This window comes from Megalops cyprinoides, chromosome 9 (assembly GCF_013368585.1).
Source record: "Megalops cyprinoides isolate fMegCyp1 chromosome 9, fMegCyp1.pri, whole genome shotgun sequence".
In the NCBI taxonomy this organism is placed as follows: domain Eukaryota; kingdom Metazoa; phylum Chordata; class Actinopteri; order Elopiformes; family Megalopidae; genus Megalops; species Megalops cyprinoides.
In genome coordinates this window covers 17568200-17587376 of record NC_050591.1, presented here as the reverse complement: position 1 = coordinate 17587376, position 19177 = coordinate 17568200, and the positions used below count along the sequence as shown (strand labels likewise).

Sequence of the window (19177 nt, the reverse complement as noted above, 5' to 3'; positions counted from 1 at the left end):
ATGAGAATTGTTTTTCACAGTCAAAGACAAAGGAACTGTGAATGCATACTCTGTGTCTTCACATGAAAGCATTGGGTTGTACACTTAAAGTCAACTCTATCAATGGGCCCACTTTCAACCCAAGGAAAAGAGTATTGCAAACACCCGGGAATGAGAGTTCACTCTGTGAAATGACATCCATGAACTAGCCAGGTCTGATCAGGGAAGACCATCTTAAGATGGAAGAGATTTATAGGCTTGTGTGAAACTTTTAGCTATAAAATCCTTTCCAGGCAGAGATCTCCAGTAAATTACTTTAACATATGATTTATTCTCGACTTCACTTATTTTGTGTAGGGTGTTTTGTGAGCTTTTGCAAAGTCTGATCTAATCTTATGAAACAAAGCTGCAAAGGAAAGAAGATCTGAGGAGCCTTCATCCACGTGTAAAGGTTTCCAATACCTCACTATGACAATCCAATTTACACTTGGATTAGACGAAAGGTTAGAGCTTAAATGTATTTGAGTCTCAGCTGTGTATGACAACTGAGCATTGTATGAACCATAGTTTTTTGTGTATGAGAACAGAATAACTGATGTAGTTTAATTCATCTGGTAAATAAAAGGAATATTTTAGATGGGATATAACTGAAAACACAATTCAGAGACAGTCACAGTGAATCTATAATGGGATTGGACTGATGACAAACTTTGTGCTGAGAGCCCAGAGTACCATAAAATATAACAAAGAAAATCAGATGCCCAAAAATACAGTGATGGATAAAGGATAAGGATAAGGTAGATAATGGATAAGGTAGCTTTACTGTGTAAATGCAGGGTCATACTTTGTCATTTATGACATCATTCCTCTGTCAGGATGATACAGTCAGCAAGACCACAAGAATAGTAGAATTATGCACAAAATGTTATACTTTTAACATATTCTACCCGCTTTTTAGACAGTATTATGATTCCTATTCTAACACAGATTGCAAAGAGTGCGCAACCAACAAGCCTGACAGATGTTAAATCTGTCGGTCTGAGAAAAGAGTAACTAGAGACAATGACTGAACAAAAAAAGCTTAGAGTACAACCCACTGTACTTGTGACTGGAGCATCATCTGGAGTGAAACTGGTTGTGAATCTCCCTGGCCTACTGTCGGTGGTGGTGCTTTACCTCATCATTATGGTCACAGGAATCTGGGCTTCCAAGAAGTCCAAGAGAGAGAAGACGAAATGCACAGGGAAAAACATGAAAGTGTGTGACTATCTTTCCTTCGTGTTTGTCTTCTATTGTCTGTTCTATTAACATACTTTATTTTGCTTACCTATTCCACAAAAACATTTCTTTTTAGTTCAACACCAGTGCACTTAAAACCTTTATATTCTATATTTTAACAACTCTCTTAAAAATGTATGTTGTGCGTACAGCTGGATGTTGATTGTAACAGGTTAAATTATATACACGTCTTTCTTGAGTAGATATATTTGCACCCCAGTTTGGAATCCAAACTCTTTTTCCCCATCCACTACATTCATATGAGGAGCAGGACTGGTGAAACAAGCAGGGGGGACTGATTATACCATATATATGCAGCTACATTAGTGGGAGAGGGCTGCAACTTGTGCAGCGCAGAGGTCAGTTACATGCCCAAAAAGGGCCTGGATCATCAGCCCCATTAGCTACTGTCTCACCCTCACCCCGAGAAAGAACTCCCTGGTCTGGTATGGATTAAGCAGGTTTACGTCTAAACGCATAAAATAGTGATACACTTTTCATCATCATGGTCTATTTGAAGAGAAACTTTAAATGAACCAGACCATCAAAACAATATTCAAGAGTCCTATTAATGGAATAGTTTGTGCATAAAGACACTCATTTTGTCATTGCAGCACGTACCATCTAATTATTATGTGACATAAAAAGGTGTAACAATTAAGATTGGTTAACAACTGAGCTGATAAAATAATAATGTAATGGTTGAATTTCATGGACACTTCATCTTGTCAAACACTGCCGTTTAAAGACATAAATGGCACATTAGTTAGAATTTAATGGATTGATTAGCCTTTTACTTTTATTTGCCTAACACTTTTCAAACAGGTGGACTCATTTTCATCAGACCCATCAAAGGAAAGAATTATGAGACCATTATGGACCTGTTTCAAGTGACACTCTGATGAGTGTGCTGTTCACTCCCTCTGTGGCATGTGTTCTGGCTGCCCTAGGTGAGAGAATGAAATGAAAGGACTTGAAACCATGCCACCATTTCCTCTAATAACACACTTGTTCCAAAGCAGTGTGATGAGGCCAGATATTACAGACTGGTGTTTTATGGCCTTGTGTCAACATGATAAACAGACCAAAGGATATAAGATAATCTCTTAGGTAACCTCTGTTCCGCCACTTATAAAAATGTCAGAGGTCAAGTCTTTCAGACTACTGTTTCTGTCTTTGTCCTCTTTCTGGCCTGAAATTTGCTTGTGTTTCTTTTACCATAACCTATACCTACAACTACAATGTCAGGTCCTTGGCTGTGGGAAAATGCAAAGACTAATGAGAACAGATGATTATGAGGCATTATGAAAACAGTAACATCGGGCCTAGTCACATCTCTTGCATTCCAGACGGAATGCATACCGTTTCTCTGTGGCCATCTAGTGAGTCTGAGTCTGGTGACTGGGTAGTGTCGAAACTTCACTATTTTAAGACACACCCTGTTCTTTCACTAATGTATCATAAAGAGCTCCAAACTAAGTTTTGGAAAAACAGTAAAAATTAGGCTTTAGCTTCCCATCTGGTTGTAGTCTAATTGTTGACATTTGAAACCATTTAAAATGATTAGATTTCAAATTTCGGTCCTGGGCCTTCCAGCTGTCAGTGGACAATAGCTATATGCCGGTAGACTGCACATTGGCCAAAGTCAATGGAGTACTTTCTGGTCCTGGTGTTTGACCACAGCAGTGGCGCAGTAAGGAGTCATCATGCTGGTGTCCCTTGTCAGCATCGTGCTTGTGCTGAACCTTGCCTCTTTCCTCTTCTTCAGTGGACATCAGCACTGGTACATCTTCCATTTTCAACTACAGCAGATCATCAGGACCAGAGAGGAAAATACAGGAGCAACCTTCCCCTGCAGTTGAGGAAAACGTTTATTCCTGCCACCAAGGGTGTGCATAAGTGACGAGCTGTATCTTGAGCAGTGAAGATGCTACAATGCTGATCTGTTGACAGCTCTCAGGTGTCAGTGGTGGAGCAGGCAAAGCGACATGAGAGAGGTGGATCAAGTACAAATACAAGTCCTTTCCTGAGGTGTTGTATGCAGCACACTTACCTGAGTGGGGAGCTTGAGTAGCTTGGGAGGTCCAGGCAGCTAGAGAATGTGGCCTGTAGGGAAAAGAGAAACATCAGCCCACACTGCCTTAGCCAACAGTCTGTTCTTTTACAACTGAATGGATTATAATAAAGATTGTTATCTTCGAACCGTACTTGTGTGACCTGCTTGGTTGAACTGGTGCAAGGTTGCCATCACGTTGAATTCCAGAACTTCAGACATTTTTTATTTTCTTTCATGTGAGGAAAGAGGGTCTTCAAATACAGCAAGAACCCCCAAACAACTACTGGAGAAACAATGACTACAGTGATGTGGCAGTCTTGGCTTAGAATTTCACCACCAAGCTTTTGACAAGTGTCTCCTGAAAACATGGCTAGACCCAGCCTGTGTTTTATCTGAGCAAGTAATTATATATTACCCTACAAATCGAACTATAGGATATTTTTACACAAGTCAGCAAATAGCCAGTGTGGTATGGCCCTGTCATAGCCTCTTTAACATTGAAAAACTGGAAAAACAGGATGCACACTTACTCATCTATTCAACATAATTCCTAATATATTCAATCATCATTTGTATTACATTCTCAAATGTGTTGATTCATTTTTAAATGGAAGTAGAAATCTGTTAATCACTAAATGCAGATTCTGAGTTTTAGACTACCACAGATAAGGAATCTTAAATGAAACACTGCTGTTTTTATAAATGCCACACATTTGACAGCTAGCATTCCATTACAAAATGTACCAAAGAGACACATCTTGTGTGGGCCATCTGCTCTGAAAACACAATGGTCAACAGGATGAATTGTTAAATGTCTTAGATACACTGTCATATCTTCTCACAAAAAAATGGGACAAAAATAGCAAAAATATACAAAACGAGCAAATGCATAAGAAGATCTGAGGTATACTCATGGGATGAGACCAAACATTTGATTATATGAATATTTTACCATGAATGTGTTTGTATCAAAATATGGTGGAATAAATTCTTATAATCAAAAAATGAAGAAAAGACTTTTTTTCTTTAACATTGACATTCATGGGGCGCATAAGAACTGTCCACAAAATAAGAGAATTCATTGTTCGATTCATTTTCCTGCCTGAAAAATACGAGTGGATCCACATATCTTCGTATTGAGTCATTATTTACACAGAAAGAACTTTGAGTTTCATATTGTGCATTGGGAAAAAAGGGGTTCCATAGCTCAAACATTTGATCTAGGAAACCACAGATTATACCAAATTCATCAAAATGCACATCTTTAATAATAACATCAAGCAATATAGAGCACTGTGGCTGACATTTTCACTGTTGTTTCCTAACAGGAAATAACAGCCAGATTAGGGTGAGCACAGAACAATCCGCATGCCCCTTCCTGCCTGACAACTGTTGGGTGTGTCTGAAAGTGTATTTCAGGTTGTTCACCCTTTGCGGGCCCCTCCCACGCTCTTTCTCTCCCTCTGTCTCCCTCCTCTGTCTCTCTCTCTCATTCCGTGTGACTGTTTACACAGGTATTGCCTGGAAAACCTGTCAGATGAGTGCGTGCTCTGGCAGAGGCATGCGTGGAGTCAGCCCAGGCAGTGCAGAACGGCGAGGGACGCGGGACGCGGCGACGGGACCGGAGAGAGGCACGGGATGACCTGGTAGACGTTCCCCGCGGCTGGTTAAATGGACCCAGGATTCCAATGTGGCCTCAGAGGGACGGGAACGCACACCTGACCATTCTGCTCTGCGCTATGCTCTCCGTGGGCTCGGGCTGCCTGGGTGAGTGAGTGTGTAAAAGCAGTGCCTCCAGCGACAGCTCAGCGTTATCTTTTCTTTCTCAAACCTGCGAGGCCTCAAATGTTTATCCTGGCGTGGGTAAAGTCCACAAATACACTTATGCTGTTACATATTTCCTGCTTTTACGATGATGTGGCCATTTGTGGGTTAAAGCACCTTTGGTGAAGGAAATGAAGCTGACCTCCAATTTTTAGACATCCATGGATATTAAGTCCTCAGTTCTGGTTAAATTGAATACGTGTGCGGGGCAGGGAACCACAGAGATGAAACCGAAACACAGGCAGGAACATGAGGCCCACAGGTTTAGGTCAAACGTTAAGCTCGCTCTGCAGGTGGTAAAACTAGACATGTCGACCTGTAGTCAGGAAAACAGTCAAGGAGCAGGTCACTCCAGCTTGTCAAAGAGCAGGACACTCCAGCTTGCCTAACCAGTTCTCTTTCAGCATTTCACCACAGTGGGATTGTCTCAGATGCTGAGACTGACAGGGTTTAACATTTAGATCTAGCAAAACTGTGTAGGATTGCATATGCATTTATTCTTCTATTAGAGTGATCAAATTAAATTATGACTTAAAAATTGATGAAGAAAGGTTGTTCTTTTTATTTATCTTATTTTTAAAGTGACTGCATGTAGCTGTCCCTGAGTGGGTGTCAATGGTCAACCGATATTGTAAAAGTTTGGAAAATTATTTTTGACACAAGGCCATATGAATGAAAAATACACATGTGTGTATATATTTGAACCTTGAAAAATACATTGATGTGTTTGGACCTCTGAACTCAGACAACCATGCATTTATATCATAAAAAAGCAACTGAATTTGTTCTTCAGGTACAAACTGTATACAAACATACTTCAGACTGTGTTTTTTTTAATTCTGAACCAGATGTCAAATACTTACTGTACATACAGGCCAGTGTGTATTGTTTCATAAAGGGGAAGTGAAATGCTTGGCACCACCACAGCCAAGGAATGCAACCAACTGAGCACAGCCATGCAAATTCCAACCTCATTCTTTGCACAGTAAGACCTACAGCTAGAATATAGACGGAATTTATGGTGGCCATTCTGTTTCATTCTATGACAATAATATTTCAGAAAAAAATCAGAATGATTTCCTTAAGGTTCAGTTTGGTTTTGGCACATTTGCAAGTATACAAACAGACTGATTGCACTGGCAAATGTCTTTGATTTATTTATGAGGCTCACTTCTATGTCAGGAGTCTGTCTGGGAACATTTGGGTGATCTTGCTGCCCTCATTAGCTTCACTGACAGTGAAAAGATAGAGATGGATTTCTGGAGAGGATATATTTGCGCACTTCTTATTCTTCATATTCTGTGATACAAAAAGAAATGAATAATTAATGGCAGTACAGCCAGGGTGTCCTCAAGTGCCCGGTGTACTGCAGCTGAAATCCTGCCTTGGGTTCCTTCGAGCATGTAGTGTGTCAGGTCCTACAAGTGACCACAATTGCTCTTTCAAGGCCTTTCAAGCTGCGAGTGGATAACAACCCAAAGTGCTGAATTTTTCAGATTCCTATTCAGTGTTAGGCTTTACAAGGACCACCAACAGACAATAAAAATAACCATTCAAGAACTCCATGCATCAACAAAACACAGCTGCTAGTGTTTTCTGTAGAACTACGGTTAAAAAAGCAAACTTATGGAATAAGAAAGATTTGCAGAAGACATGGTTGTCAAGTCAAAAATACAAAGCTGGACAAAAGAGGGAGATAAAGAATTTACTGAGCTGCAGCAAGGCCATTAGAGATTATTTAATGTGTTGCAAGCATCTACCACTGCAAACAGAAGCAGTGTGAGTGGATATCAATAGCCAGGTAACTTGATAGAAACAATTCATGATTTGAATGATCATGAATCAATTATTATTATTGTGATTTGTAACACATTTGCATGTCCTGGAGTTATGGAAAGTCTTACATAGGGAATTATAGGGCAGCATTGATGCCTAACAGGCAGCACCATTGTGCTCTGACAGTCATTGCAGTCTAAATTATTACTTGAAATTCCCTGGTTTTAAAGGTGCATCACTCCCAGCCCCCTTTATTGTGATGTAGCCCTCTCATAATGTGTGACAATTTCACCTTCAGTACAAGGTTGAAGTGAATGATGTACAGTCAAAAGTTGGTTGTAGACAATTTGGTGGCTGCCACAAACACATTTTTGTGTACTGCAATATTTCCCTTGACTGCCCATGTGCAGTGGATTCCAGTGTAGATGCATTTTGTGGATCCTTCACCTGGTTTTTTGAAGGGCCCTGGACTCATCACTCCATGACAAACTGAGGGGTTCAAGGGATAGCTTTCAAATGCAGCCATGATCTTGGTCTGGTCTGAATACAATGATCTCTTCAACAACACTGTACACAGTTGCCCCAGGCTTGAGGCACCTGTGTTGAGCTTTCAGGATCCACCCTGAACATATACTGTGACAAAGGGAGGGGGGTGAGGCTGGATCATACAAACCCCTAATTTCATGTACTTACTGGATGTTTTGGGCCTGTATTTGCACATAGTTTAAGTGAATGATATTCTAAATCGGTGATATGTTGACAGCGCACAGTGTTGAATGATTTGCTTTTAAATACGTAGGAGAGTCTTGTTATGTACCAGCAACCTGACAATGACAATTCCAACTGTTCTTCTGTCTGGCAGCCCAAGCAATCACAATAACGACTCCTGAATACAGCCTTGTCAGATCGGTGCAGGAAGATGTGCTCATCTCTGTGGACTTTGAATGCCATGGGACACCCACAATCAAATGGGCGTTCATGTCAGCGAGGGAGAGGCGGAACATTGTGGTCTGGCAGCCCGGACTTTCTGCCAATGTCTCCGAGTATTACCAGGACAGACTGCAGACACATACCAATGGATCAATAACATTGCTTGACCTGCGTCTGACAGACTCAGGTTACTACGTGGTCACAGTGTCTGAACCAACTGGAAGCAGCAAGGACGCAGCCGTCATCTTGAAGGTCGAAGGTGAGTATCTCAGCTACTATATAACATATATCTATCTATCTGTACTATCTATATCTATACTATATATCACAATTGCTGTCTCTCTTGATGTATTTACAGGTCATGACACCTTGCGCCTCTGTATCCGCCTGATAGATGTTTTAATAACACAGCAGATGATGTCAAATGAACAGAAAATATTTATGCTAGATCATATGTACACAATTTTTCAGTACAGCAAAACTGAAATTGATACTTCCAAATGATTTATTTTAACCCAGACTTTTTGGATACTTCAGTTCATTGGCTTTAGCTAAGATGGCGGCGCGTACGGACGCAGCGGCTCAAAGCTCTCTACTTCAGCGCACTCTTTTGTGTTTTTACTCGTTGCTTGTCTTGTTTTGTCACGGAAACTTAACCTACAGTCGCCAGGAATTGATAGGCATTGGACTTCAGCTTAACACTGAAGTCACAAGTGCCTTCACATGGACTTATAACTTTATTTGTACTGTGTTTACATAAATGTTCCTCAGTGCGCTGCTGTTGCAGACCACCCACAATTTCGTTGCACCCCCACCGTGCAATGACAATAAAGTCTATTCTGATTCTGGATTCTGGATACATTCACAGGCTTTGTGTTTCAATTGTCATAACATCAATGATTTGTTTTTTCCTTTCACATTCACTAGAGGTCCTCTATGAGGACTTGCAGTATTTAGCTGTCTTCGCCACTGTCTTGGGGGCCATGGCCGGGTTCCTCATGGTCTCCATGTGGCTACTTGACAAGGTTTACTGGAGAGTTAAGGAATGGCGGCAAAGGAGTGAACTACCAGGTAAGAACTGAAGTTAAATTGTTCATGTACTGTTTCTAGGGAATACAAATGGTAAAGATAATATAAGATTTCTTTTAACTGATTTTAACTGTAGGATTATTTCAACTGAAACTTAATCATCTCAATATATTTGTACTCTTTTTGCAGAAAATGAAGAGACAGAGTTACAGTCTTTGCGATCTACGGATGATCAACCCTGAAGACAAATCCAAGCAATTGTACACTGGATCATAAGAAAACACTAGTTAGTGATTACAGGGAATGAAGGATCTATAACAGACAAGAACCTCAGGAGCTAAAAACCCATTCCACCGACCGCATTCCCAATAACACGCTTTGACTGGACTCACCAAATCAAACATCCTTTCCAAGAAGACTCTTCCACAAATGGCATTGACAGTCCAACGCACTCCAAATACACCACGTTTACTGGACTTGCCCAATCCACAACGTATTCATTCAACACATCCATTCCTTTGCACCTCAATTTGGCAGAGGTAGCCAAGTCCATGGAAGAACACATGAAGCTGATGAGATCATTACTGAACCTGTGTCATAGCTGTGCAGATCCACTGGTTTGTACAGTGTGCAGTGTGGCTAATGCTGTGGGCTGGATGGATAAGCACTCCTGACATTTAAGCAATCAGTGGATCTATGCAGGCGCAATGCAGACAACGTAATTGAACATAACCGTTTCAAAAGCTCAAAGAGGCTCTCATGGCTGTTTTACATTATGTACAGTGTTACGTTCTTTTGTTAATACTGTGATGTTCAACCTGTGTATAAATACCTCTTTACTCTTATGAAGAAGCACATATGTACAATTAAAGTTCCTTATTTGTTAACTTTATGAAGACAAAGACAGCTGAAAACAAGATTTTTTTGTACACTGAGTGAGTTTAAGAACACAGGATGCAGTGGCCTGTGATTTCATGCAAGGCTCTCACTTTCAATTTGCTAAATGGTCACCAGATGAATGTGATTTCAGTGCATGCCCTTAACTTGATGAAAAACAACAGTACTGACAGAAACAGAGGAAGGGGAATGGAATCCCTGCTAATGACCCTCTCCTTACATTCCTCTGCATCCCCTGTAAAAGCATGGTAATCAAACTATTTTTTAAACAGCGGGACTGGCAATAATGACACAGAGGGCTCACACCATACGGGATTTATGTCAATATGCCTTTGTCCATAAGTATGTTTGTTCTGGAGGGGCATTCACTAGAAACCAACTTGGCAGTCACCTTTCTACAGAGTGGACTTTGTTTTGCCTGAACGCTATATAATAATTAATATGACCAAACTAATAACAATATCGACTTTGTGCCATTCTGCTAATTTTCAGGGTGTGGGAGTTTGTGTTCTAAAAATACAAAACAAAAAAAAAAAATGGATGGGAGCTGACGCCTACAGTTCCAAGTCCCAAGACTTGCATTTCTGGCATTAGAAATGAGAGTGCAAGAGCTTCTAAATTTACATTCAGCCAATGATGTAATTTCACTGGAAATTTTTTCCAAACGGCCAAATTAAGCCGAGATAAGTAGCGACTTCCTGTTTGCGTTCACAAAGTCAGCTGCCTGCAGAGGTACCAGACAGCACAACGAGGAAATGTGCTAAACAAAGGCTTGCTCTCCTGCTCAAGGCTACAGCATGAAAAGACAAGAAAACCTCTGGCTTATGGGTATATTCCAGTTGTCTGAAGATATTCTTACCCAGAACCATCTTAGAATTTTTACATCATCAATTTACACAGCTGGATACTTCCCGAGGCAGTGTGGATTAAATACGTTGCTCCAGGGTGCAACAGTAGTGCCCCCTAGGGAAACAAACTGGCAACCCTTAGATTAAAAGCACTGTCCCTTTTCACTATACCGCACTACTGTCCACATTTCAAGCCATTCTGCATTGCACTGCATTATCATGTTTTTCACCGTCTGAACAGCATACTCTGGATCATGGAGCAGTGGCAGAAAATGGCAACCCGGTTTGACCAAGCACATTTTTCATTCTATCATTTGCAAAATACTACAAGATTATTAACAGACAAAAACAAATTCTCATTTTGTCGTTTTGACAAGACAAAGTTAAGTCAATTTACCCCATGCTGTGTGCATATTTCACTATTACAGTCCAGCACATTGCATTCAAATCCCAAAATATTTACACAGAAATATGACCCATGCAATTCTTTTCACCACAAAGCCTGACAGACCAGAGAAAAAAAATCAACGATTCAACTAAATGCAAATTTACATTGACATTTATTTTCATAGCACAAAAATAAGAAATGCTTTCCTTAAAGTTATGACTAGGTGATATTACACCAGTTACAATACTTTATTCATACAGAAATGCAGTGTTTTGTAAGATTACATTGAGAAAACATGAACTGTTCCAGTATGTTATGTGAAACCTTGTTTATATTACATCAGGAAACAGTCTTTGAAAGCCTTAGAAGAAAATGTCCAAACTCAGTGAGATAGGAGTAGATTCTCCCATCTACCAGCAGTCATATTTAAATTCATTTGGCAGTGGTGATTAGCCAGCTAGTCCATAAGCCACAGAGGTAACAGAAAAAGTACCTTGACCTTCTATGACGGCTGCCCTTATTACTGCTCAAACCATTTCAACTTAACTGTCACACAATAAACAAGCACTTGTAACACAGCCAGCCGAACCTGATAACTGGCACAAACAGGAATCCGGGTTTAAGTCATCTGTACAGTGGAGTCTGAACTGTGTGTGTTATTGTTTGTGGGTGCGTTTGTCTCTGTGTGCACGTATGTACATGTGTGCATTTGTTCCTCACACTGTTCCTTTCACAGCAGAGCACTGGATGGACCTCAATGGACTAAAGGCCATTCTGCCACACCAGGACAGCGAAGGAGCTGACCAAATGCACAGCACGAGTCTACGGGCTAAGCTGTGTGCCGCAGAGCCCCTCCAGCTCCAACCCCCAGCTCCCTGGGGTGAGTTTAGGGACAGGGGGTGAGGGCTGCCATGAGGAGCTCCATCTTGTAGACGAAGTTGCGGCCCTCCATCTTGCTCCAGTGCACCTCTTTGTAGGGCCCGCGCAGGTGGTTCCACTTGTTGTCCTGGATCACGTCACTCTTGGGCAGGTCCTTGCACTGGTTCCGGGGGAACTGGACCAGGACCTTGCAGCCGCTCTCAGGCCCGTTCCGCACTGCAGCCACACGCACAGAAAATGAGGAAGAATCTCACACACAGTGCTTAGCTGACAGCCTGCTTGCTGGCCAAACCTGCCCCTGGAGTACCTACTACATTACATGTTTTAAAGATTTCTTTAAACACAAAAACAGAAGCTAGATCACATTTTGGCAAATAGTCACCTTCACAAAGTTAGGATAATGAATGCTCCAATCACTTAATATTGATTTGCATGGCAAAAAAACTCAATGAATCTCCAGCACTCCAGGAAGGCCCAGGATTGGCTATGCCCTGCTTTATTTGGCTTAGCCTTTCTTACATTCTCATGACTGATCACATGGAGTGGGGAAGGGACATTAAAGGTAAGGCAGCAGGTGACTCATGATGAGGACCGTACCGGAGATGGCGTACTCTCCATTGGGGGATGCGACGGTGATGGCAGAGGCATTCCCGATGCTCTCCACGGAGCCCAGACCCACGTGGTTACTGAAGCTCAAAACATGCCAGCCCATCACTTTGGCCAGCTGCTGCACCGCATGGACCTGGTGCTGAGACATCTGCAATACCAGCATGGGACAATCAGTAAGGTGGGGGGCGCTGTTGTTCACATGAAAAGCTTTAGATGGGAATACAGCGACCACTGCTCATTACAATACAATTCAGAGTTGTCAGGGACGGATGAAACAGTGCAGTACAGGTGAGAATGAGAGGAAGCACAGCAGTATGATTAGATGAGAGAGTAAGGCAGGGGAGAGACAGGAAAATGGACCTGAGGAACTGATGTGGGCGAGCCACTGAGGTGTGGAGGCGAGATGGTTAGGCGTGGGGGACAAAGCAAGGTCCTACGCTGTCTATACTCACCTGTGAGAGAAGGAAGTCTTGCAACTCCTGCTCCTGGTGGGACAAGGTGATGACGCGCCCGTCCCGGTGCACCACCCGAATCTGCTCCACGCCGATATTCAGCTGCAGCTGGATGGACCTGAACAGCAGAGGGAGAATGTCACCAATCATCTCATAGCTCATGTCTTTCCCTTTTACACACATTGCACAGTAATACAGTTACATGAAGAGAAGAAATCCCTTATTACAACAGCGTGTGACCTGTTAAAAACGATAGCATTTCATTCAGGATTGCACCATCAAAATCAACACTTTGCTACCCACATTTTCAGGCCCACACAAATTATAAATCATATATTCATATATTCTCCTTTCCATTTTTAGGCTTCTCCACAAAAGCTAACAGTATCAGGATCTAAGGTGTGTATTACCACACCATTAACACATGCTGTACCCACTAATGGATGTAAACTTGGGAAGCTACTGGGAAAAAAAACCTACAGCAAATCTTTCCAATGATCATGGAAAACAATTTTCTACTGCAGAACAAAATGTCACTAGAATAAGAACAATGAGCTTAACTCCTTTTTTCTGCAACCTCTTGCATCATGTGATACTTACTTGCAGATCTGCTCGTAACCCTGAGAGGTAATCAGCACCTTGACGCTGGACTCGTACACGTCATTAATGTTGGACCAGTGCGCTTGGATCTGAGGATCCTCGATGCGACTGGCCAGGCTGTCGATGGTCCGCGCCGTCCTGAGAAACACATGGAACAATGCTGGTTGTGTGGTTGTTTGCACTGAACTGTAACTGACCTAAAAAGACCTGTAAAAGAACCCTGTGAACTCTTGTGTACACAATACAGACGGTATCTACAGCTTAGCATCTGTGTATGTTCACGTAATGAACAGAATGAGTAACAAATGCGATTTGCAAATGTATTTTGCTATAATCCTCAGTGAGACGGGGGTGGGGTTACACATTCTCTACATTCTGAGCTCTGAATGAGGGCTTGGTAGCCCAAAGTAAGTTACAAAACAAAATTGGCAGCAGTGTAGCGCAGTGGTAAGGAGCAGGACTCATAACCCAAAGGTTGCTGGACCAATTCCCTGCTGGAGCACTGCCATAGAACCCTTTGGCAACGTACTTAACCCCAAATTGCCTCAGTAAATACCCAGGTGTATAAATGGATAGCATGTAGGAATTGTAACCTGTGTAAGTCACTTTGGATATGAGCAGCTGTTAAGCAACTATAATGTAATGTAAAACCCGCTTTCTCAGCTATTAATATGAATGAAGAGCTTTTTGTCACGGGCACCTGCCGTAGTAAAGGTGATAATTCAAGGCTGAGGCCTCGTGACTGACCTGCTCCGAAGGAAGATGTGCTTGGCCTGCTTGATGATCTTCTCCAGAAGTCCCTCGCCCTGCTGCAGGGCGGCGATCTCGGCCTTGTCGTAGGCCATGGGTCCCGCCAGCCGCAGACGCTTATGCCCGAAGGGAGCACTGGCGGGGTGGGGCATCACCACAGAGCTCAGAGTCTGCTTGTGGAACTGCAGGGGGAGCCAGGTAACATTGTACATGATGCAAACACAGGTGAACATAGAATTCAAGCACAAAGAGCTAACCACACCACATGCATTTCCAATTTAATGGCACTGCACAGCTAAACTTGGGATCCTGCTCTGAATTCAGATTCCGATCAGCTTCCCACCTCGGCCTCCGACCCTTAATTTACATGGCAACTACTGTCCACTGCCGATATCAATGCTGAAATTCTTTACACAAAGAAATGACGGCAATTTCTCTGATCTGTGTTCTTCAGTACCTCTCTCATGAGCTGGTGGAGATTGTGTTCAAGCACATACAGATGATCATCTGGTTTGGGCTTTTCTGGAGAGGCTCTCTGATTCTTCTTGTCCCCAGCGGTAGAGTGACACAAGGAGATGGACAGCTGCAGGCCTTCAAAACAAAAGGGGGGAGGAGTATCAAACTGAATCCCTAATCAACACACAAATGTGAACATTCACCAAAATGCAATGTTTACAAATGTTCAGACAGATTAAGAGAATGTCTGGCTCTGCATCTCACCTGGAAACGGCTGAGAGATGATCTGGTTCTTCACCACAATGTGGGGGATCTGGGATTTGATCTGGACCGCTTCACGAGACAGCTGTGCGAAAATCTCTTTACAGAGGAGGACGTTCTGGGCAGCTTCCAGCTTCACATGCCAGGCTTGGGTCCCTGTGTTGACAGGGATGGTTAAAGTGAAATTTGCATCAGGCAAAGCAATGGTCAGCATTGCAAAACATATACTATGTTTCAAAACAGACATTTTCGCTTTACTGTTTACAGGTATTGGCAATTTCATCAACCTAGAGTTTCGCTTTAAGTGGATTCCGAAGGCTCACTATCCAATAATTATCACACACCATTCATTACAGTTTCAAATAAACACACCCTGTCCAAAGTGGTAACATTATTTTTTCCAAAATGAAAGCAGTATTTATGGAATAAAACAAAATACTAATACAGACCTGCTTTAGCTTTGGGTTGTCTTCTGAAGAGATTCACTGTCCCAAGGTCACCAATATCAGGGGCTTGTTTCTGGATTGAAACCTGGGATGCAGAAATGAACTTTTAATGCAACATTCACACAAGATCAGATCAGCACTCATTCCTAATAGGAGGAAAGGCTGCCATCACCTTGATGTAAGCTGATCCCTCAAGGTCGCTGGGAATCTGTACATTCAGAGGGCAGTAATCCTCTGGGATCTTCTTATCCAGGTCGATGTCTGTGTTCTTAATTACTTCAAAAGTGCCATGATGAGGAAACAAGGACCCTATAAAACATGGACATATGTCTCATTGAACCCTGTCCCTCTCTTGTCCTTATTTGTTAGTTCATATTTGGTTTGAACACCCACTTTCACTGGTGACAAGTGTTCACTTTCATACCTGCACTCCTGTAGCTGAGGTCACCCAGGATCTTGTCTCCCACTTTCCTAAGCTTCCACTGGGACCGGAGGCGCAGAAGCTCGGAGTTGAAGTCTCTCTGTCGGCGGTTCTCCTGGTTCTCTGCCACCGATTTACTCAACTTCTCTGCTCCCTTTAGCAGGACCTGTGCTGCTGTGGCCAGAGACTTCCTCTTACTGATGAGCTGAAACACCTGCGGGGTCTGCAAAGGGCAGGAAATCAAAAACTAGTCAGCACTGTTGACTCAATGACATGCTTTAACAGAAATACAAAACGGTTCACTTGATGTTTTCTGCACTGTAAAACAAGAGGTGTTTTAATAAAAAATGATTGGTAAAAGCAACATTTATCCAGCATGTGTACCTTGCTAGCTGTGGCATCCTGTGAAACTGGGTCAAGGGCCATGTATTTCTTCTCTTTGACGACGCTGAGCACGTCGTACAGCACACACATCTCTGTCAGCGCGCTGCGTAGGTTGTTCCGCACAGAGTCCCAAGGCCATAGCGACGGCTGGAACTTTACCGTGGCTGTAAGTAACAACAACGCTCTTGAGTCCGTTAGCCGGCAAACCATGCAATTACAGAATTTTAACCTTCCGTTCATGCCTCCCGACCCACATCTTAACATAAATGCAACACTAAAACCCAATGCTGAGAAAAATAGTCAAAGGTTCTTGAGACTACAAGACATTTTCAATATAAAGGGAACAGGCAGCCGATGGCAATAAATAACAAAAAGCATGTTAGACATATATCCTAACCTTCGTCCTCTTCGGGTTCCTGTTTCCCCCATTCCTGCTCCCTCGGCTCTCCTTCTGTCCCCTCCTCCTCCGAGTCAGACCCCTGGCCGAAGTCGATGCGCTGGGCGAGCTTGGCCAGGTTTTGGGACATGGAAAGAGGCGGAACGTACGTTTCCATTCCATCCAAGGAAACCTCCTGGACCTGCTTTTCACAGGACGACTCGATGCTCACTCGCACTGCTGGACCTCCCGACATGATGGTACTAGTCACGGCTCAAACTGCAATGATCAACAAAAAATGATCTCAAGATGAATTTCTGTTAGGAAAATTACCTAAGCAAAGTTCGTGTTGCGATTCCTCTCACATGCGAAAATGTAGCACTACAGAAAAGGCGAATTAAGCTAGTTAATGTTAGTAAAGGACAGTATTCTCATCTAGCTATGCTTTGCCAGCAAAAAGTCTCTTTTGACATTAGCACAGATGTGAGTTTAGCTAGCTGACTAGCAGCTACCTTTGCAGCAAACCTGTTTTCCAATCCCCTTATATTATTTTCTTACAAGATCGCAAACGGTTATGTAATGCGGCATGTACTTTGGTTCCACGGGCGCAGGAATCGTTTAGCAAATTCGGAAAAAGAAGGAAGGTAACTAGACCCTGGCCAGGGTTAAAATATTGTCCACCGTTGCTAGCTAGCGATGTTTACTAACCAGTAACACAAGCTAGCCAGTCCAGTTCACTGAAACCTGTTCCGGAATTGTGGCAGAAATTGCCAGCTGTAAAATAGCTGTCAAGATAAAAAAATATATAGCTAGCTACACAGTTACAGTAAACGTAGAATAGCACAATTATTCGATTTCGACATAGTTACTTACAGTGCTCAGGTTGTAAAGAAATATTCAGTACAACAAAAAGGACGCAATGTCGCATAAGGAATGACGTCCTGAAACAAATTCAGAATGTGTCGCGATATTTGCTTAATTTCTTCTTCTCTGATATCTGAAATCAATCTGTTTAATAGTACATGAAAGGTGCATTACTGCCACCTACTGAACTGGAGGTTTTCTTGGCCTGAAATGACCGCCCAATACCTCGTACTACAAAACAAATTCAAGCAGCAGAGTGCTTAATTGCACTTTTTGATGTCCTTTTTTGATGATCCCTTTTCAGGGGATACAAATCTTCTATGCGCCAGGCAAACCAAATTCAGATTTTGCAGCAACTTAAGAATTTCAATTTTTATAGAGTGAAGAATTCCACTTTGGCTTTAACCAGAGGGGTGGCCATTGTATTTTTAATCTGCCAAGAGGCAGCAACATGGTGAAATGCAAACCAAGAGAAAAGCCGAGCTATTGGCTGTTCTCTTGTAATGAAGCTGTCTGTAGGTATATGACTGTATGTTGACTGGTATTTTACCAGCATTACTTTATTTGATAAACTGAAAGAAAAATTAATACTTGCAACTGGGACAATGATGACAATCCAACTTATGTCAAGGCAGTAAATTAACACCCACATGACACCGAGCAAAAAATGCCAGGGACCCTACCATGGACAGGTCAGAAGTGATGACCCATTTGGATGGACAGTCGGTCTATTAAATAGAATCCACAGGCCGTGAATCACAGCCTGGGACTCACAAAATAAATGCTACTAAAAATGGCAAGGCCTACATTCAAATTATCAGATTCTTTATGTTTAGTGCATACAGTCAGAACATGAAGGGAACAGACCGGTGTGATTCTATGATTTCATTCAGAATTTGCAATGACCAATAAGAAACATTTTTCTGCTACTTTTTGAATGCATAGATTGAATATGTTCAGGATAAGGAGCCCTTTGTCAAAAAACATTACAGATTATGGCCTTTCGTGTCTATGTAATAGAGTGTCTGGGGTTTTTCAGAGGCCAGAAGAGGAAGAGCACTGATGAGGCAGAGGGACCTCATCAGTACTCTGCTTCTTCCTCACAAAGTCCATGTCATTTCACCCCACACTGACATGTCAGACAGAGTGGGGCAGTAGGTCTCCAGTTACTGGGAAGTGAAAGCAAATTTTGAAAGGTGCTGAAACCCTGACTGCATCAAAAGATCCCGATTTAAATGCTCAAAATGCACTCTGCTCCTTTGTTAATACAGGCAAATAGACAGAAACTGGAAGCAAAACAAGATATATCCTGGCCATCCATCACAAGGGGAAGTATAGAGGCACCAGCAACCTTGAACAGTATGTCATTTTATTGTATAATTGGAAACAATCATTAGTCTTCAACTGCAAGGTATTCTTCAATGTAAGGATACTTGTATGTTCACTCTTGTTTCATTTTCATCACAGACAGAAGTAAACTGAGAGGGAACCCATATTAAAAGCGCAGAGTAGCAAACATACATTTGTACAGAACCATGCACTAAAATACAATGGATACAGTGAATGCTGCCCAATGAAAGGTTATGCCAGACTTTCTCATACATCATGGTGCTCTATTCAGCTTCTCCTCAGCCGGTGCAGCATCAGCGGGGCCAGACAGGTCAGGAGCGAGGA

At 42.3% G+C, this 19177-nt stretch overlaps 2 protein-coding genes across 2 annotated transcripts; one reads left to right on the top strand and one right to left on the bottom strand.

Moving 5' to 3' along the window:
• Window positions 1–4864: 4864 nt before the first annotated feature.
• Window positions 4865–9687, top strand: LOC118783586 (V-set and transmembrane domain-containing protein 5). Its single transcript, XM_036537525.1, has 4 exons — window positions 4865–5080; window positions 7776–8102; window positions 8771–8914; window positions 9062–9687. Exons 1-4 carry the CDS (start codon window positions 5002–5004, stop codon window positions 9112–9114), a joined length of 603 nt encoding a protein of 200 aa, XP_036393418.1. The 5' UTR covers window positions 4865–5001; the 3' UTR covers window positions 9115–9687.
• A 1593-nt stretch (window positions 9688–11280) lies between these two features.
• On the bottom strand, window positions 11281–17571 carry med17 (mediator complex subunit 17). Its single transcript, XM_036537007.1, has 13 exons — window positions 17513–17571; window positions 16661–16918; window positions 16264–16427; window positions 15883–16102; window positions 15631–15767; window positions 15462–15543; window positions 15016–15168; window positions 14753–14886; window positions 14293–14477; window positions 13546–13683; window positions 12946–13063; window positions 12482–12641; window positions 11281–12100 (listed from the first exon to the last, which is right to left on the bottom strand). Exons 2-13 carry the CDS (start codon window positions 16893–16895, stop codon window positions 11892–11894), a joined length of 1935 nt encoding a protein of 644 aa, XP_036392900.1. The 5' UTR covers window positions 16896–16918; window positions 17513–17571; the 3' UTR covers window positions 11281–11891.
• Window positions 17572–19177: the final 1606 nt, after the last annotated feature.

Bases quoted from the DNA above. Each gene is read 5' to 3' on its own strand.
- LOC118783586 (XM_036537525.1), top strand. From the start codon at position 5,002: ATGTGGCCTCAGAGGGACGGGAACGCACACCTGACCATTCTGCTCTGC. The intron at 5,081-7,775 runs GTGAGTGAGTGT...TCTGTCTGGCAG, and splicing joins CGTGGGCTCGGGCTGCCTGG to CCCAAGCAATCACAATAACG. The intron at 8,915-9,061 runs GTAAGAACTGAA...CTCTTTTTGCAG, and splicing joins GCAAAGGAGTGAACTACCAG to AAAATGAAGAGACAGAGTTA.
- med17 (XM_036537007.1), bottom strand. From the start codon at position 16,895: ATGTCGGGAGGTCCAGCAGTGCGAGTGAGCATCGAGTCGTCCTGTGAA. The intron at 16,428-16,660 runs GTTAGGATATAT...TGTTACTTACAG, and splicing joins GGAACCCGAAGAGGACGAAG to CCACGGTAAAGTTCCAGCCG. The intron at 12,101-12,481 runs GTACGGTCCTCA...GTGTGGCTGCAG, and splicing joins TGGAGAGTACGCCATCTCCG to TGCGGAACGGGCCTGAGAGC.